At 33.8% G+C, this 16598-nt stretch overlaps 1 protein-coding gene across 2 annotated transcripts in view; it reads right to left on the bottom strand.

The window, feature by feature from the left end:
* Positions 1–16598, bottom strand: part of galene (potassium two pore domain channel subfamily K member galene) — a 222863-nt gene that overhangs the window by 3647 nt on the left and 202618 nt on the right. The window contains exons 2-3 of one of the 2 annotated variants that reach the window (XM_081768853.1): positions 11335–11557; positions 3271–3405 (exon numbers count right to left, since the gene is read on the bottom strand). In XM_081768853.1, coding sequence (XP_081624979.1) covers positions 3271–3405; positions 11335–11557 — 358 coding nt within the window. The remainder of the gene's footprint in view (positions 1–3270; positions 3406–11334; positions 11558–16598) is intronic. The other variant, XM_081768854.1, reaches the window with a different exon arrangement.

Genomic DNA, 16598 nt, shown 5'->3' with positions numbered 1-16598 from the left:
TGGTTTGTGGCAAATGATCAAGGAAGGATGGGAGATTTATGGGACCATGTTTACTGGTTTAAATTCATCAGGGGTAATATCAGCCACAACTCTAGAAAAATCGCAAATATTCGCCAATGTACCTTATAATTGGAATCAAGTGCGGTGCGGCGTGAAGATTTGAGTTTTCTTCGTACATGGAAACCTCGCCAAGATTAATAAGAAAAAGAAATAGGAAACTGGGCCGTTGTATTGTGAATTGCGCTGTACAATTCTGTGCTACTGTGTGAGTATAATCAGGACACAGTGAGAATAGTGTACTCTTTGGAGAAACATGAGTTTATCGTTAAAAGTTTTTGGTAAACATAATCTGTTGTTGCTTCACGAGGGTCATTTAGAAAAAAATTGCCTCACTTTCTGCCTCAAATTTGCCACAATATACCTGTGGTCGCTAGTGAATAAATTGGAAGAAACAGGATCGCTTGTGAGTGAGACAGGGAAGCATCGAACCCTGTAGGCAGCTCTTGGGAAAAATGTCATTTATTGACTCCTTAGGTCGCCCAAGAAATCTCTCCGTTGTTTGTCGCAAGAAATCGACTGAAGCTATTCAACATATTATTTTTGGATGTTACCGCTAACACTTAATTTGTATTCTCACTAACACTTAATTTATATTCTGCAATTTCGCTTCAAAAATCCAAAACCTCATTCCAATTGCAAGGTACACTGACGAATATTTGCTGTTTTTCTTGAGGTGTGGCCGATATTACCTCGGATGAATTTAAACCAGTAAACATAGTCCCATAAATCTTCCATCCTTACTTGATCATTTGCCACAAACCTCATGATAATCGGACCTCAGTTAGAAATTCTAGACCCAAATGAAATCCATGAGTTTTAAAAGAATCACTCTGTTTATTCGTCTTTCATTTTACTGCTAGTTTGCAGTGAAAGAAATAAACGTATGGACGAGAAGAATATGTTTCATGGTTCTGACATTTTATTGTACAGTGCTGCATATCGAAATTTACCATAAATATTTGAAAGAATTTGAATTTGCGTGCAAGTAGACATTAATGTGCTATCTTATATTATTTCGGATCTGTCCTATATGTTCCTTGTAAGTTCAAAAGGAGATCAGAATCACTTGGCTTTGTACCCGAGGCTAGTTACTCCACTGGTGACTTAAGCCGGGACCACACATACTAAAAGCATTTCCAAATATGAGCACATATTGTAGTATCTGTTAACTAATATTGTATTGAGTATAATAGCACGGAGTATTATTAACTAATATAATCAGTAAATAAGACATTAATGTAATTGCTCAGTCACAAAATATGAAAACACTGTAAAGGAAATTGTCATAATTGTTTGTAGCCAATAACAATTAATAAATGATAATTCAAAAACACGTTCCATAACCAGAAATCGAACTCGAATTCACAAGGACAGAAAGTACATGTGCTAATCCCTCGGTTACTTAACAGACCTTAGCAACTGCAGTATTCACGATTAGTGTTGTGTATGGGGTAATCTTAAGAAATAAAGGTAATGGGTCCGCTATCACCATACTAAACAGTAAAATATACACTACGTGGTTATAAGCAGAGATTTTTCGAACATTTATGGTGACTGGTGTGCAGTCTTTACGATAAATGACTAGAAATATGAATGTATTTTCTATTCTATCATTTATGGCAAATGTTAATTTCTTTTAGAGTAACTACCCTATCAGAATAGTTAGTAGGCCAAACAGTGGCAAACATTAGGGTGGCCAACTATCAACGTTAGCCCTTTGTAATTGGGCACTTTGCCGATCATTTGTCAGCTAATTCAGTTGCCAACGTAACCCCTACGAAAGAAGTAAAACTGAGAGTAGGAGTACAAGGTTGAAACTCATAGGCGTAACTAGAAAGAAATGAGAAGGGGGGCTAGGCTCTCTATAACACCATTGGACCACAGCCTCAAATGTGATTATTAAGAATATTTTGAGAAATAAGAGCGTGGAGATCAGTTGAGGAATCCTAACGCAGGGATCCCGAAGGAATTCACTTCAATCTCAAATAAAGTACTTCAAGTTGCTATAGGACTGACTGTGATCTCAGTAGCATGTGGGAGCAACGCATCCAAACATGACTGAGAACTACAATTATAAAAGATATAATTTTTAAACTTAGCCCTGTTTAACATTGAGACTCAATGTAACAGCACAACGAACACTTTATTAACTATTTTTCTTGAAAAAAAAGGGTGCAAAATGCAGAAAGTTACGTAATCTTTATACAGGATATGTACTTCCTTGTTTTAGCTATTACTGTATATCATACTTCATGAAAGACTGTATAAAAATATGTAGCCAATTGCAAGTTAAAAATGAAAAGAAATAAAACTTTTACTTTAACGATCCACCATTTCGTCCTTTAGGCTAAAGGAGACGGTAATTAAGTAATTAACTTTTCCTGAATCCCACCGGGAATTGAATCTCGGTTCACAACTGCAATTTATGTATTTACATTTATTTTTAAAATGGCTAAATTACAACATGGCGTTACATGGATTTGTATTGATTTGTCTTGATGAGAAATGAATATCTATTTGTATCTATTTGTATTGATGAGAAATGAAATTCTAAAGTAAATGATGATATAGGTAAGTGTACGAATTTGTTCGTTTTACTCAACATTGTAACAGTAAAGACTCTATAAAACTGTAATATAGAAAATAATTTGAAAAGGTGAGAACTAAAATAGGGAGGGAGTCACCAGCCATAGGGGGATCAGAATGTAATGTAAAAAGAATAAAAATTTCTTCCGAAAATTGCAAGAAATTTTCAGAAGTAAAGGTCTATGGCCTTTCTAACAAAATGTTGTAGTTACACCAATGTCGAAACTGTTGCATAAATGACCTGCCGACCAACTGACTGTAGGGCAAGGCGAACGACATCTGATTATGGTATGTTCATCCCAACATTTTCTTATTTCGGTTTCAAGAAATTTGTGCTTGCAATATTGACTGAGCTTCCAGAAACCGTTGTGATAATTATATATCCACAAGGGAGCGGAGAAGACAAGGTTAGTCGATTGTAATATGTGTCTTTATTCGGAATCAAGAGGTATGATTGTAATCTTACATTCGCAGGGTATAATAACCAAGGTTTTAATACTATTAACTTCAGGAAAATCACAAAATGGTAAATCATCGTAGAAATCGTAATTTAGCTAAGGATGTGAAAAATCGAATGGTGAGATGAAAGCGGGTACTTGGGATTCAAGGGGGTGAATAACGTACCTGTAATCTGTATCAGAATACGAAGATCTTGTCATAACACTATCAGAGAGGCCCAGAGCACTATCGGCGGATCTCTGAGACGTTCTGGCTGATCGTCTGAATGATGCTGGACGGGAACGTCCCTGGTAACGTCCTCTGTGTAAGGGGGAAAAAAAGAAAGAAAGGAAAAACAAAAAATAAAAAGAGCAAAATAAAACAGAAGTTTGAAAGAAAAAAGAAAAAAATCTTAGTATTTAAAACAAAGAATAAAATAATAAAAAAAAGAGAGAAGTAAAATTTAACAAAAATTAATTTGTTTTCTGAGTCATTTAGTCTTTTTTATGTCATAAATAAACCATTTAGCAAATAAAATCGTCAATTTGTGGCTCTTTTGTAACTACGCAATTTTCTGATACTGACTAACACAGTCTTCAGGAAATTCGTAACAAAGTTTGAACACACACACACACACACAAATAATAATATGCGATAATATATGAACACTATTATAAACACGCAAGAAAAGTCTTCATCATTAATTAGCCTTCTTGTTTCGTCTTACACAAGCTTTCGATCTTTTTAAAACTCTCTTGGGCAGGGGCGCCCGAAGAAAAGTTTCTAGAGGGACCTATATCCATGGTTGCTATATTACATTTAGTATTTCTGGTATTTAATATACGTGGTTTGCTGTATTATGTATACATTTTCGTGACCCAGGGGGCCGGGCGCCCATGATCTGGGAGTGTTATCATGACAACGATATTAAACTCTTATTTAAGGGGTAGCAACACTCCCTGTTTTACCTTGTTACCACTTCATCTTACAATTTGAAGGGGAATTTGGAAAGTATGATCTGATTTTTTTTCTAGGAAGAATAGGGGAAAATATTACTTGGAAGATAAACAATCGAATAGCGGTAGAATTCACTTAACAAAATTGTGCTTAAAATGTCAATTTTTCTTAAAGTTACAGGAGAATCAGTGTAACTGGTTCAGAATCCAATAATTTAACATTAGATTCAACTGAGATGTATAACACAGCCTATCTACGAATCTTTTGATAATATCGTATTAACTTTCTCACAGGTGTAGCTTTAGGATTTCAATTTTGGGTAGGTTCACTCTCCGTCACTCATGTATACATATGCATGATATTTTATTGAATAATGACAGTGGTAAATATTGGTTGATATTTTTAGATGTATAAATGTAAATCATTCCATAATTATAATTTTAATTATAAATCCAGTATAGCTAAGTGATATAAAAGTAATAATATAATTATGAACCAAGACCTTAAAAATAAATAGCTTTAAACTTGGATCAAGTTTAAAAAGATTCAGGCTGGTTTAATGCATATATATACGCCAATATATATGCTGGCTGGTTTTGGTGCCAGGAACCTGTGGTTTCATTTTTCACCATTACTTTTGGGACACCCTGTGCATATATATAGGTTAAAACACATCATTACATACTATTTACTTGAGTTAAGATGAGCTTTGGAGAACCAAAGCTTTGGATATTATACGTACAAAAGTGGTTGATGCTATTTATTAAATAATAATCTAGTGTTAATATTGCACTAATTAACCATGTTTCTGTTTATGTATTGCTTTTGTTTCTTTACAGTATAAATATACTTACGGCGGCAAGCAATTATTTCCATTAGTTATTTATAAATCATGCATCCATGAAAACTCATTCTTAATTCTTTTATTGTAAATATTTTGAAAATGTACTCTATATCTAATTAGCTAATCATTGAAAGCTTTTGCAGCCTACTTCATACCACAACCTCGTTTTATCTCATCTTCTTGTCAGCGATTTTCATAAATAATTTCCAGTTCGTAATAAGCTTTTTGATTATTGCTGCTTATCGATAGTGAAGCCCAGTGAAATCACAGCAGGATCATGTTTCATACTAACCTCCATTTTGAATTGTATTTCAATATCCAGTTTTTGTTGTATTGGAAATTTCTTTTTATTTCAATATGCAATTTTTCACCAGTTTCACAGGTCTTTTAATTAAATCGTTTTAATTTATTTGTTTACTGCATTTCATAAGTGTGGAAATAAAAATAAAACTATCAAAATAAAAAATTCAAAATAATCTTTAAAACTACTTGTTACATTTATCCTTTTCACCTCCCTTTGCAACCCCTTTAAAAGTCCCGAGTCCCAAATTAAGAAATCCCTCTATAAACGGTTTCTTCAATCGGGAGAAAATATCAAAATCAAACGTGCTTATATCTGAGTTGCATGAGGGATATTCAAAAACCTTCATCATGCTTCACAAATAGACGAACTGCTTCAAACTATTGCCGTTTTCTCCACAAAGTAGAACGAAGACGATGCTCTAAAAACTGTCTGTAGTACGCAGCATTTACTGTCAGGCCTGGAGAAACATAATTATGCACAATAGAGGATTTCACTTCAAGATGCTACTGTCACTTTACAACCGTCACTGAATTTCCAATAAGTATTTATTTTCCGTTTATTGTTAATGCGATACAAATAATTGTGGTATGAGAGGAGCTTACTTACTGTACAAATCACATAGGTAGGACTTACGAGGAAACGGTCTCAAGTGTAAACAACCGATTTGGCTGGAGCCCGGATATGTGGTACAGGAGACCAAATGAGGAGAAACGTATTTTGGCGTTTGGGCCCATACGCAGAAATTTCCGAAATACGGGGCCCCAAAATGCCCTTACATGCTATAAGTAGGAAGCGAATGACGTTACTTGTACACAACCGATTTGGCTGGGATCCGGATATGTGTTACGGGAGACCAAAGTAGGAGACACGTATTTTGGCGTTTTTTGTCCATACGTAGAAATTTCCGCAATACGGGGCCCCAAAGTTGCCCTTCATGCTATAACTTGCTACTTTGGTCTCCCGTAACACATATCCAAAACCCAGCCAAATCGGTTGTGTACAAGTAACGTCATTCGCTTCCTAGTTATAGCATGTAAGGGCACTTTGGGGCCCCGTATTTCGGAAATTTCTGCGTATGGGCCCGAACGCCAGAATACGTGTCTCCTACTTTGGTCTCCCTTAGCACATATCCGGACCCCAGCCAAATCGGTTGTGTACAAGTAACGTCATTCGCTTCCTACTTATAGCATGTAAGGGCATTTTGGGGCCCCGTATTTCGGAAATTTCTGCGTATGGGCCCGAACGCCAGAATACGTGTCTCCTACTTTGGTCTCCCTTAGCACATATCCGGACCCCAGCCAAATCGGTTGTGTACAAGTAACGTCATTCGCTTCCTACTTATAGCATGTAAGGGCATTTTGGGGCCCCGTATTTCGGAAATTTCTGCGTATGGGCCCAAACGCCAAAATACGTTTCTCCTCATTTGGTCTCCTGTACCACATATCCGGGCTCCAGCCAAATCGGTTGTTTACACTTGAGACCGTTTCCTCGTAAGTCCTACCTATGTGATTTGTACAGTAAGTAAGCTCCTCTCATACCACAATTATTTGTATCGCATTAACAATAAACGGAAAATAAATACTTATTGGAAATTCAGTGACGGTTGTAAAGTGACAGTAGCATCTTGAAGTGAAATCCTCTATTGTGCATAATTATGTTTCTCCAGGCCTGACAGTAAATGCTGCGTACTACAGACAGTTTTTAGAGCATCGTCTTCGTTCTACTTTGTGGAGAAAACGGCAATAGTTTGAAGCAGTTCGTCTATTTGTGAAGCATGATGAAGGTTTTTGAATATCCCTCATGCAACTCAGATATAAGCACGTTTGATTTTGATATTTTCTCCCGATTGAAGAAACCGTTTATAGAGGGATTTCTTAATTTGGGACTCGGGACTTTTAAAGGGGTTGCAAAGGGAGGTGAAAAGGATAAATGTAACAAGTAGTTTTAAAGATTATTTTGAATTTTTTATTTTGATAGTTTTATTTTTATTTCCACACTGAGAAAAAAAATTGTAGGTGGCATACTTAAAAAGATAGGTTACATGCGTAATTCCTGTAGTTTTTGGACTTAACGTACAGTAGACGTATAACTGAAAAAGCATGTTTTATAATACTTTCTGTATAAGTGTTCCATCCATACGTACTTTTCGTATGAAACAATGTAGGCGGTCAGGATCTCACATACAAATGGACGTATATAACATATAGCTGACGAAGGTAACAAAAGTATATGCATGTGATATACGGAAAACTGTTAAATGTCAGACATCCTGCAACGGCATGATGTAACATCTAAGGGCAGTGCTTATGTAGCATACGGATAACGTATGCTCCGTATTGATTTCTATAGTGAGCAAGAGGATACCGTAAATTTGTACAATATACCGCTGTCCGGAGAACGGATTTTTCTCTGTGCACACTTATGAAATGCAGTAAACAAATAAATTAAAACGATTTAATTAAAAGACCTGTGAAACTGGTGAAAAATTGCATATTGAAATAAAAAGAAATTTCCAATACAACAAAAACTGGATATTGAAATACAATTCAAAATGGAGGTTAGTATGAAACATGATCCTGCTGTGATTTCACTGGGCTTCACTATCGATAAGCAGCAATAATCAAAAAGCTTATTACGAACTGGAAATTATTTATGAAAATCGCTGACAAGAAGATGAGATAAAACGAGGTTGTGGTATGAAGTAGGCTGCAAAAGCTTTCAATGATTAGCTAATTAGATATAGAGTACATTTTCAAAATATTTACAATAAAAGAATTAAGAATGAGTTTTCATGGATGCATGATTTATAAATAACTAATAGAAATAATTGCTTGCCGCAGTTATGACCCTTTGCCCACATTATAGTTGCAATATCTTAAAGTAGCACTTGTCATAACCAGAATGACAACGTTTAAATAGTAAAAGTGTGCAGTGAAGTAAAATGCAAATCCGACTTTATATACGTAATTTGCTATTATCAAAGATTCCTCATTGCTCTACAATAATTTGGACTGGATCACGGATGATAAGTTATAGTTTCGGATTTACATCGTATAATTTTTGTAGTGCATAATGTGCAGACAATATACATATAATAATGCAGTATATATATATATATATATATATATATATATATATATATATATATATATATATATATATATATATATATATATATATATATATATAACGGATGATGTGATGGATAACGTGGTGATACCAAATGACGAACCTCATGATAGTATATCTGAGTTCACGATTCATGTACTTTTCTAACTTCATTACTTAATAATAATTCTTGTAATAATAATAACAACAATAATTTTATTATATGTTTAAAGTGCCAGAATCACTGTTAGCAAAGTACACCACTAAAATACACAAGACATTTGATATTGTTTAAAATACTGTATTTTTTTAAGCATAGAAATGAAGTATACAATTTGAGATTTGTACGTAAATATTATATTTAGTAGACGTAGCACAAAATACATTTATAACTACTCTTATAGCACTAATCACTTTTAATAATAGATTTTTCCATTGTTGAATATTTTTAGTAACCTCTGTGGACTATTAACAGAATCGACTTGAAAATGTTTACTTCTCTTATTGCAATGTGTTCGTGTTTTAAATAAGAAGTTATTTATTATAAAAAGAATATATGATTTACTTTTTTTAAAGAATAAAACCTAAAGGTTTAATGTCTTCTCTTCTCAGTGACAGAAATCTCTAATTCAATCTCTCTTTCCCATCACAATAATATTGACACTAATGTAAATGATAATACAAGTATGTGGTTAATGTTTCTTAACTCGTTTTTTATATTGTCTTAATTTGTTTTACCACATACTAATCTTTAACGAAACTACATTTGTATATCCTAATTTTGGTATGGTTAGTTTTATGTAGCCTTATATATGAATTATATGTTTGAAAAGAGACGACTTTCTAAACAAGTTACCAAAGGCAAGGTTTACTTGTCTGATCATGTCTATCACATAATTGTTAAATGTTGATTCGAATTTATAAGCTAAATCCATGCACTTGATATTTCTTTAAAGGTTGACTAAATACATGTAATTGCTATAGTATTTCTTAAACCTACTATTTCCCAAACTGAATTCATATAAAGTTTTGTCTCATTTTGTTATCCTTTGGCAATATTATATTGGCTACTAAAATATAATAAAGGAGTCACTAATGGAAATCGTACTAATGCTACTTCAGCATCACTTCTCAACCAGATTTGGAAAACCAAAATATCCCATTTCACAATTGAAGATGATGTCAGTGAACACTATGTCAAAATACATGCGTGAAACAAAGGACATGATTAAACAACCATATTGTTAGTAGGATCAGATCCTAGGATCGAATATTTCTTTCATAAATTTCCTTGATTTTCTTCTTCCTGGCACATGTAAATTAACAATTTCCATATAATAAGCTAACTAATGGATTAAGGGAATGTATATACTTGTTTACAGGAAGCCCATTAGCTTACACCAAGTATTATGCACTTTCTAAAACTCAATAGTGATATGATGTAGGGAGAGATACGATTCCAAAGTATACCGTGATTGAAAGTAGTCAATATTTTTGAGATGGTTCTTACTAATGACCTACACATTAGATTTAGGAATTTCTGATAAGCTTTCAATATGTATTTTACCTTCATCTCATATTAATAGGTTGTAAAATCGAATATAAATCTTTACTAGTTTTATTTATCAGTTAAGACACTGAATGCTTATCAGAATACTAGATAATGTTCTTAGTCCGTAACTGAAGTCCGTACTGTCAATTTTTTTGGCCAAAAATACATATTAGTCAGCAACGCTTGGATTGGGACAATAATATATTTCAGAATGCTCAGATTACAGATCATGTTATTGTAAATACTTGTACTGTACAACGTAAAATGTTAAATTCTATAATCTTTATAAAATTTTGAAATTATGAAAGTATGATTTGTAATACTTTACCTTCTTTTAAAGAAAAAGGAATGGTATCTATTATTTCGCTTTCATTAAAAGATCTTGATATTTAGGTAATAATATAATTCTTTTGAATTTACACTTAGGAAATTATTGATAGTATAGAGAAACTGAAAATGGCAATAATAATAGATTTTAAAATTCAGTTATAAACATAGTATTAAATATGTTTATGGTGAATTTAAAGAGACGGAGAATATTGTAAAAAATAATTCTAAAAAGTAGAAAATAAAGTATATGTCGTTACGTAGTGTATTTATGTATATACCGTAAGAATATCTGAGTGTATTTTTAAAAATTTGTCTTAAAATAAAAGATGATAATTTGCTTCGCTCTTCTTTCTAATCCAATACTTTTTAAAATAAATTATTATTATTATTATTATTATTATTATTATTATTATTATTATTATTATTATTATTATTATTATTATTATTATTATTATTGGTGCAAGTGGTTCCGGGTTTGATTCTAGGTGGGAGAGGACAAAAATGTAATTTCACAATTATTACTATCATTCATCACCTGTCTCCTTTAGCGTAAAGAGTATAATCGTGAAACGTCAAATTAAAAATATATTATTATTATTATTATTATTATTATTATTATTATTATTATTATTATTATTATTATTAATGAGGGTTTCCTGGCAATTTTGTATAATATTTGCACAAGAAATAGGATCCAGGATGGATCAATGACATATTCTGTTAAAATGTACTATTTCTCAATTTGCCTTGTATGATAGCACTGGTGATTGAAAGGCCAGATTCATGCTGTGGACATATTTTAGAAACTTCTGACTAGTTTGTTGACGTGATTTTGAACATTTATCACGTTACATGGTTGAATTTGAGTTTAATGTCCCTTTCAGCAACGAGCTACGTGAGAATTGGACTATAGCTTAACGTGGGATTCGAACCACATAAGCTCCCGCTGGATATCAAACTCGAATCTCCTAGCAATTATCATGTTTTGATATCTCATTTTATGCTAAACACTAAAAAATTGCACCGAGTAATTTGTTAATCTAACTAATTTTTACGTTACGAATATACTTTATTATATCAATAGCCATGCTTTTACTATCAACTAAGGAAACGTATAATACTCGTGAATGAAAATAGATTAAATAGTTGTCTTACCCAGAATGTCTAATAGTCCCTCTCATACTGCGTCCTCTTTTTGATTTCTTTGGCTTTCTCGTGCAAACGTAGCAGAATACTTTCCAATAGAGGAATCGGAAAGAGTGAGCCATGATGTCACCAATGTTAGATAAACAAAGAAGCATTAAAGGGATTCCCAAAATGGCATAGAAAATTGTCACTACCTTTCCCCAGTGGGTTTTAGGTGCAATGTGTCCGTAGCCTGAAAAAGAAAGAAAAACAAAATCAATGAGTTAAAGATATTTTAGTATTATATTTCGTTAAATAATTTTTTACAAAAATTGCATCAATTTTAAAATTTTGTGGACTAATACTGTACACTACTGCTTTCGAAAAGCGCAACTCCAACAATGACTGACTGAAATGTGTCCAAACTCTCAGAGCGTGTACGGGACTACACGACAGAACGACTACAATTTCATCGTATGTGTTGGCTTAGTATGCTACTCCTCAGTTTGCTATTCAGAATAGGACGGCAACAGGGCGTTTTGCGCAGCAGACTGATAGTTTAGTGTGGACAAACATATGGGCATGCATCAATATGCCTCGCTGACATCGAATAGCACAATATACCACGACTACGTTCGGACGAACCAGCATGGTAGATCTAAGAGATAACTTTTCGTAACGCAAAATTGGTGCGCGTTCTGAGCATGCCATCACTACAATAATGGATGTATGCAAGCGATAAATAGAAAAAACCGTACACAGTAACAATTGGGGAGTAGATTGTGCAATCTGATCACATTATCAGATGACTTTTTTTTTTGTGCATGGTCTTGACGGACCACACAGTGTCGTCCACAGTTATCTAGTTATTGGAGCGCGGTAACGAGTGTGGATTTTAGTGATTAGAAGTTTGGCACTTTTTCTTGAATCGATTCCTTTCAATCCATTCCAAACAAAATTCGTTTCTCCGGATCAAATTCTTTAGTTCCGGTAAATTGTATGATTCCAACTTAATCGGTTTTCCCTTTTCATTCCTCCAAACAAAGATTCAATTCTTCTTCTGGATGATCGAATCATTTCGTTTCAATGAATTGGATATATCCTACTACTCACATGATCCTTTCCGAGGCCAACATTTCCTCTGATCATAATCTCGTGCTGACTGAAGTGCATATTCAGTTGAAAAATGTAGTCAGAAAAAAGGAGGCAACAAAAAGTTGAGTGCTGAAAAGTTAAAAATTGAGGGAGTAAGAATTTTGTTTTCGTTCTCGAAAAATTAGAAGAAAAGCACTCAAACGGGGAAGGATAGGTGCAGGTAATAGCAGACGTAGGAATCATATTAAAACTTTGGTCTCAACAGGTTGCAGAAGAAGTAACAGGTTACCGCGAACACAAAACGACTAAGAAACCATAACAGAACATGTGTTGCAGAAAACGAGGGAAAGGAGGTCGTGGAAACAAGTTAAAGCAGAAGAGAGCAAAAAGATGTACAGGAAGTTAAACAACGAGTTACGAAGGGAAACAAATAGAACAAAGGAAAAGGTTTATTAAAGAAAATGCGAGGATTAGAAAAATTAGAAAGAGTTGGGAAATATGAGGAAATGTACAAGGAGGTGAAATCTATGGAACTTCGAAGGAAACATGGGTTATTACAATAGCAGTAGAAAATAAGAATGGGAAGATAATCAATGGGCGGAGTTAAGTCTTAGGAAGATGGAAAGAATATGTTGAGGAGTTGTATAAGAGTAGGGATAGACCACTTGGGTTAGATATCGAAGTAGAAAATGTACAAGAAGATGGTAAAGGGTTTAGTATTCTTTGAGATGAGTTTGGAAAATCTATATTCGAGATTATAAATGGAAAGGTAACCGCGATAAATATAAGCCAATATACCAATTGAATTCATGAAGGATATGGGTGCCAAGGGCAAGAAAGAATTGTTCCGATTCCGTAGTGAAATATATGAAACAAGAAAGGCACCAAAGGATTTCCTGAAGGTGACCAATTTACCGTTAGCTAAAAAAACGAACCCAGATAGATGTGAAGACTATAGAACTATCACATTAGTATCATATTCCATGCAGCAAAAATTATGTTTCGAATACTGAACAGAAAGTTGAATGGAAAAACAAATGAAGAAGTTGAGGAGGAATAGTTTGGGAAGGCAAGACCACAAGAGACAATTGGTTTATTAAGGGTGATCGGTGAAAGGTTTATAGAAAAAGGGAAAGAGGTGTATGTTGTATTTACTGACCTAGAAAAGGCTTTTGACTGTGTGAACTCTTAATTGTTGTTTGGAGTTCTGAAGAAGATTGAGTTGGAATGAAAAGATCGAAGACTCAAAAGAAACTTGTATATGAACCAACAAGTGAGTATTAGAATAAGGAAGGACACAACAGATGATCATGCAGTTCTAAGGGAGTTCGATAGAGACATTGCCTTTCGCCAACATTACTTATGTAGTAGAGATAGTGAAAAAGAGCCTACACAATGAATGTGCCATTTCGGTAGGAGGTAGAATGATTAGGCGTATACGGTTTGCAGATGATGTGAAGCTTGTTGCGGAATCTGAAAAGAAACTAGATAAGATGTTAGAAAACTTGCGGTCAAGAATATGGGATTAAAATAAACGTTAGACAAAAGCTAGGATGATTGGAACGAAGAGATCGGTGTCAACTATAGTAGTGGAAGGCGAGAAAATAGAAGTTTTCGATTCCTTAATGATGATAGGAAGTGTAAACGTGAAGTTAAAGCAAAGAAGGAATGGTGAAAGAAGCCTTTGGAAGGAAGAAAAATCTATCTTGTGAGTCCTTGAATAATAGATAGGGATGCGCATGAGACGAGTCGAGACAGGATTTTCCTGACAAAATTCGAGTCGAGACACGGCTCTTCCAATAGAGAAATATACATTTTTCGAGTCGATACATCACTTTTACAGCACATTTTCGAGAAGAGACAGCCACAAATCTTGTCTCGTACGCATCCCTAATAATAGAGACTAATAATACACATAAAATGCTACTTGTGGTGTATTGTACTGTGTGAGGCAGAAAAGGTGTCAAAACGGTTATCTTTGAAGCCCTTTTTGATCTTGGAAAAGAGCCAGAAATCCGTTTGTGCTAAAACCGGTGAGTAGGGAGGCTGGTAGAGGAGGGGAATGTTAGTTTTTGCGAGCCATTTTACTACTGTAGAAGATATCCAAACCAACACGATTGCTGAACTTCTGAACATACCAGAATAAGATTTTCAGCGGTGTTTTCAGCAATTGTAGAAGCTGTGGAACAAGTATGTGTGTTTGCAAAAAGCCTATTTTCAAAACTATTAAGTGAATGTGCACCTATATTGTGGTAATAAATAGAATGAAATTCCAAGGACTTTTTGACTGTTCCTCGTATTCAAATAAAGCAAAATATAAAAAAAACGTGCCCCTTGGTTAAGTAACTTCCGTTAGTATCCAAGTATTTTTCTGAATAATATGTAGTAAAATTCAGTGCTTTTCGGCAAAATTTTACAATTACAAAATATTATGGAAACAATTTCCAAATTATTGAATGATTAATATTTAAACAACATCAATAAGGCATGGAAACCCCAAAAACAAGAAAAAAAAGATGAAATTATCAGAGATCAAATTCCAAGAATAAGGGCGATATTTTACTTAATGAAAAACGTTCTACCAGTTTAACTGTGTATGGATTATCTCATGAATCATTCGTCAGACTTTGCTCTAATTTAAAAATAACTTAATCGTTTCATCCTGTTTTAATTAGGAATGTGATTTGATTTACAAACTTGAACTTTGCTACAAATACAGAAATAGTTTACATTTTATCTTCGGTGACAGAGATCGTGATGGAGTGAAACTCAAATAAATGAAGTTTATGATAATATTTATTCTTCGTTAAGTTGTGTAACTTCTGGTAATTAAGTCTTCCATATTCATAGCAAGTTGCATCTTTACCTTATGCCAGGACTTTATCTTCTAGTTGACGCTTGTGTCATATGAGACTAAGTCCTTTGTTTACCTGAAGGTGTAACATGTTGATATATAAAGTAATAATTTACGAAATAAATATTTTGTGAGAGTAAATCATTTTTTCTTTTAACCTTGAGAAATGTTTCCATGAACTATGGACTTTTATTTATTGTTTGTTGCATAAGGTGATCGTAATAAGAATTCAAGAATTTAGGAGTTTTAAAAAAATGAAAAGAGCCGCAGCAACAGTACTTATCAGTTAAACACATGACTTTTGTAAATCAGTTTATCTCTGCAGATTAATATAATAAACCAAGTCGCAATCTTCCTATAGATTGATTTCCATGCTGAAAAAGTTTAATTAAAATTATAAATTTTGTTGATTCTTCGGGCGATGTTAAAGTATTGATATAACAGACTACGCTTCAAATTGAACTAAGAAACTTAAGAAATACGTATATTACAAGCAGTATGAGTGTGACCGTTAGGTGAAGATAAATACAACGTGATACTCTGAAAAATACCCTAGCTGCTGGCATATGCATTAAATCACAATGTGCCCACTTAGTGTCATATGTTTTATATACATACATAGTGTATAAATAAATGAATCATTTGTTCCAGCATAATGAAAGTATCGTCACTTTATTTAGTTTAACCAAGCCTGTAAATTGGTATATATCGCACCTTTGAACGTTTTCCCTATTATACTCGAGAAACATCGTACAATTAGCCTATAGTAGTAAGAGAAATATGAGTGGTATAATATATATTTTTAGACTTTAATCTTAGCCTCAAAATAGCAATTATTATTGGATGCCTGATTTGTGAGATGACCATTGCCGAGTTCTCAAAGTTCCATATAGTCTGAAAGATCTTGAAAGTAATTGGTGGTTCATTTAATAAAATTTTATAAGTACTATATGACTTCTCCAAATTTTATAAATATGTAAGTTTACGATTAACAACATAATAGAGACAGTTGAAAAAAGCGTTGGACTACTATTCGCCCTCAAAGCAATTTTGATATGATATGGATGGAATGGAGCCATACAAGTCGTGAATGATACCAAATGGAATATTACACTATCATTCAAATCTGTGAGAGAAAGTAGAGTCCGAAATGTGCGCAGGATTCATGTCTCCGAAACGGGCTACACTTATTCAATTATGTTCAGGTATTGAGCGGACCAGATGAGCTGTTCAACTTCGTCCTAATGTTCCTCAAACCATGTCACAACAGTTCCAGCTTTGTGAATGGGCGCCCGTCTTTGGGTCCACCACACTAAAACACGACACATGGTTTGAAGTATGGTGA

The sequence above is a fragment of the Thermobia domestica genome, chromosome 8 (genome assembly GCF_964235325.1).
Source record: "Thermobia domestica chromosome 8, izTheDome1.hap1.1, whole genome shotgun sequence".
NCBI classification, from domain to species: Eukaryota; Metazoa; Arthropoda; class Insecta; order Zygentoma; family Lepismatidae; genus Thermobia; species Thermobia domestica.
Note: the sequence above shows the minus strand (reverse complement) of the source record. Positions and strands in the feature narration are given on the sequence as shown.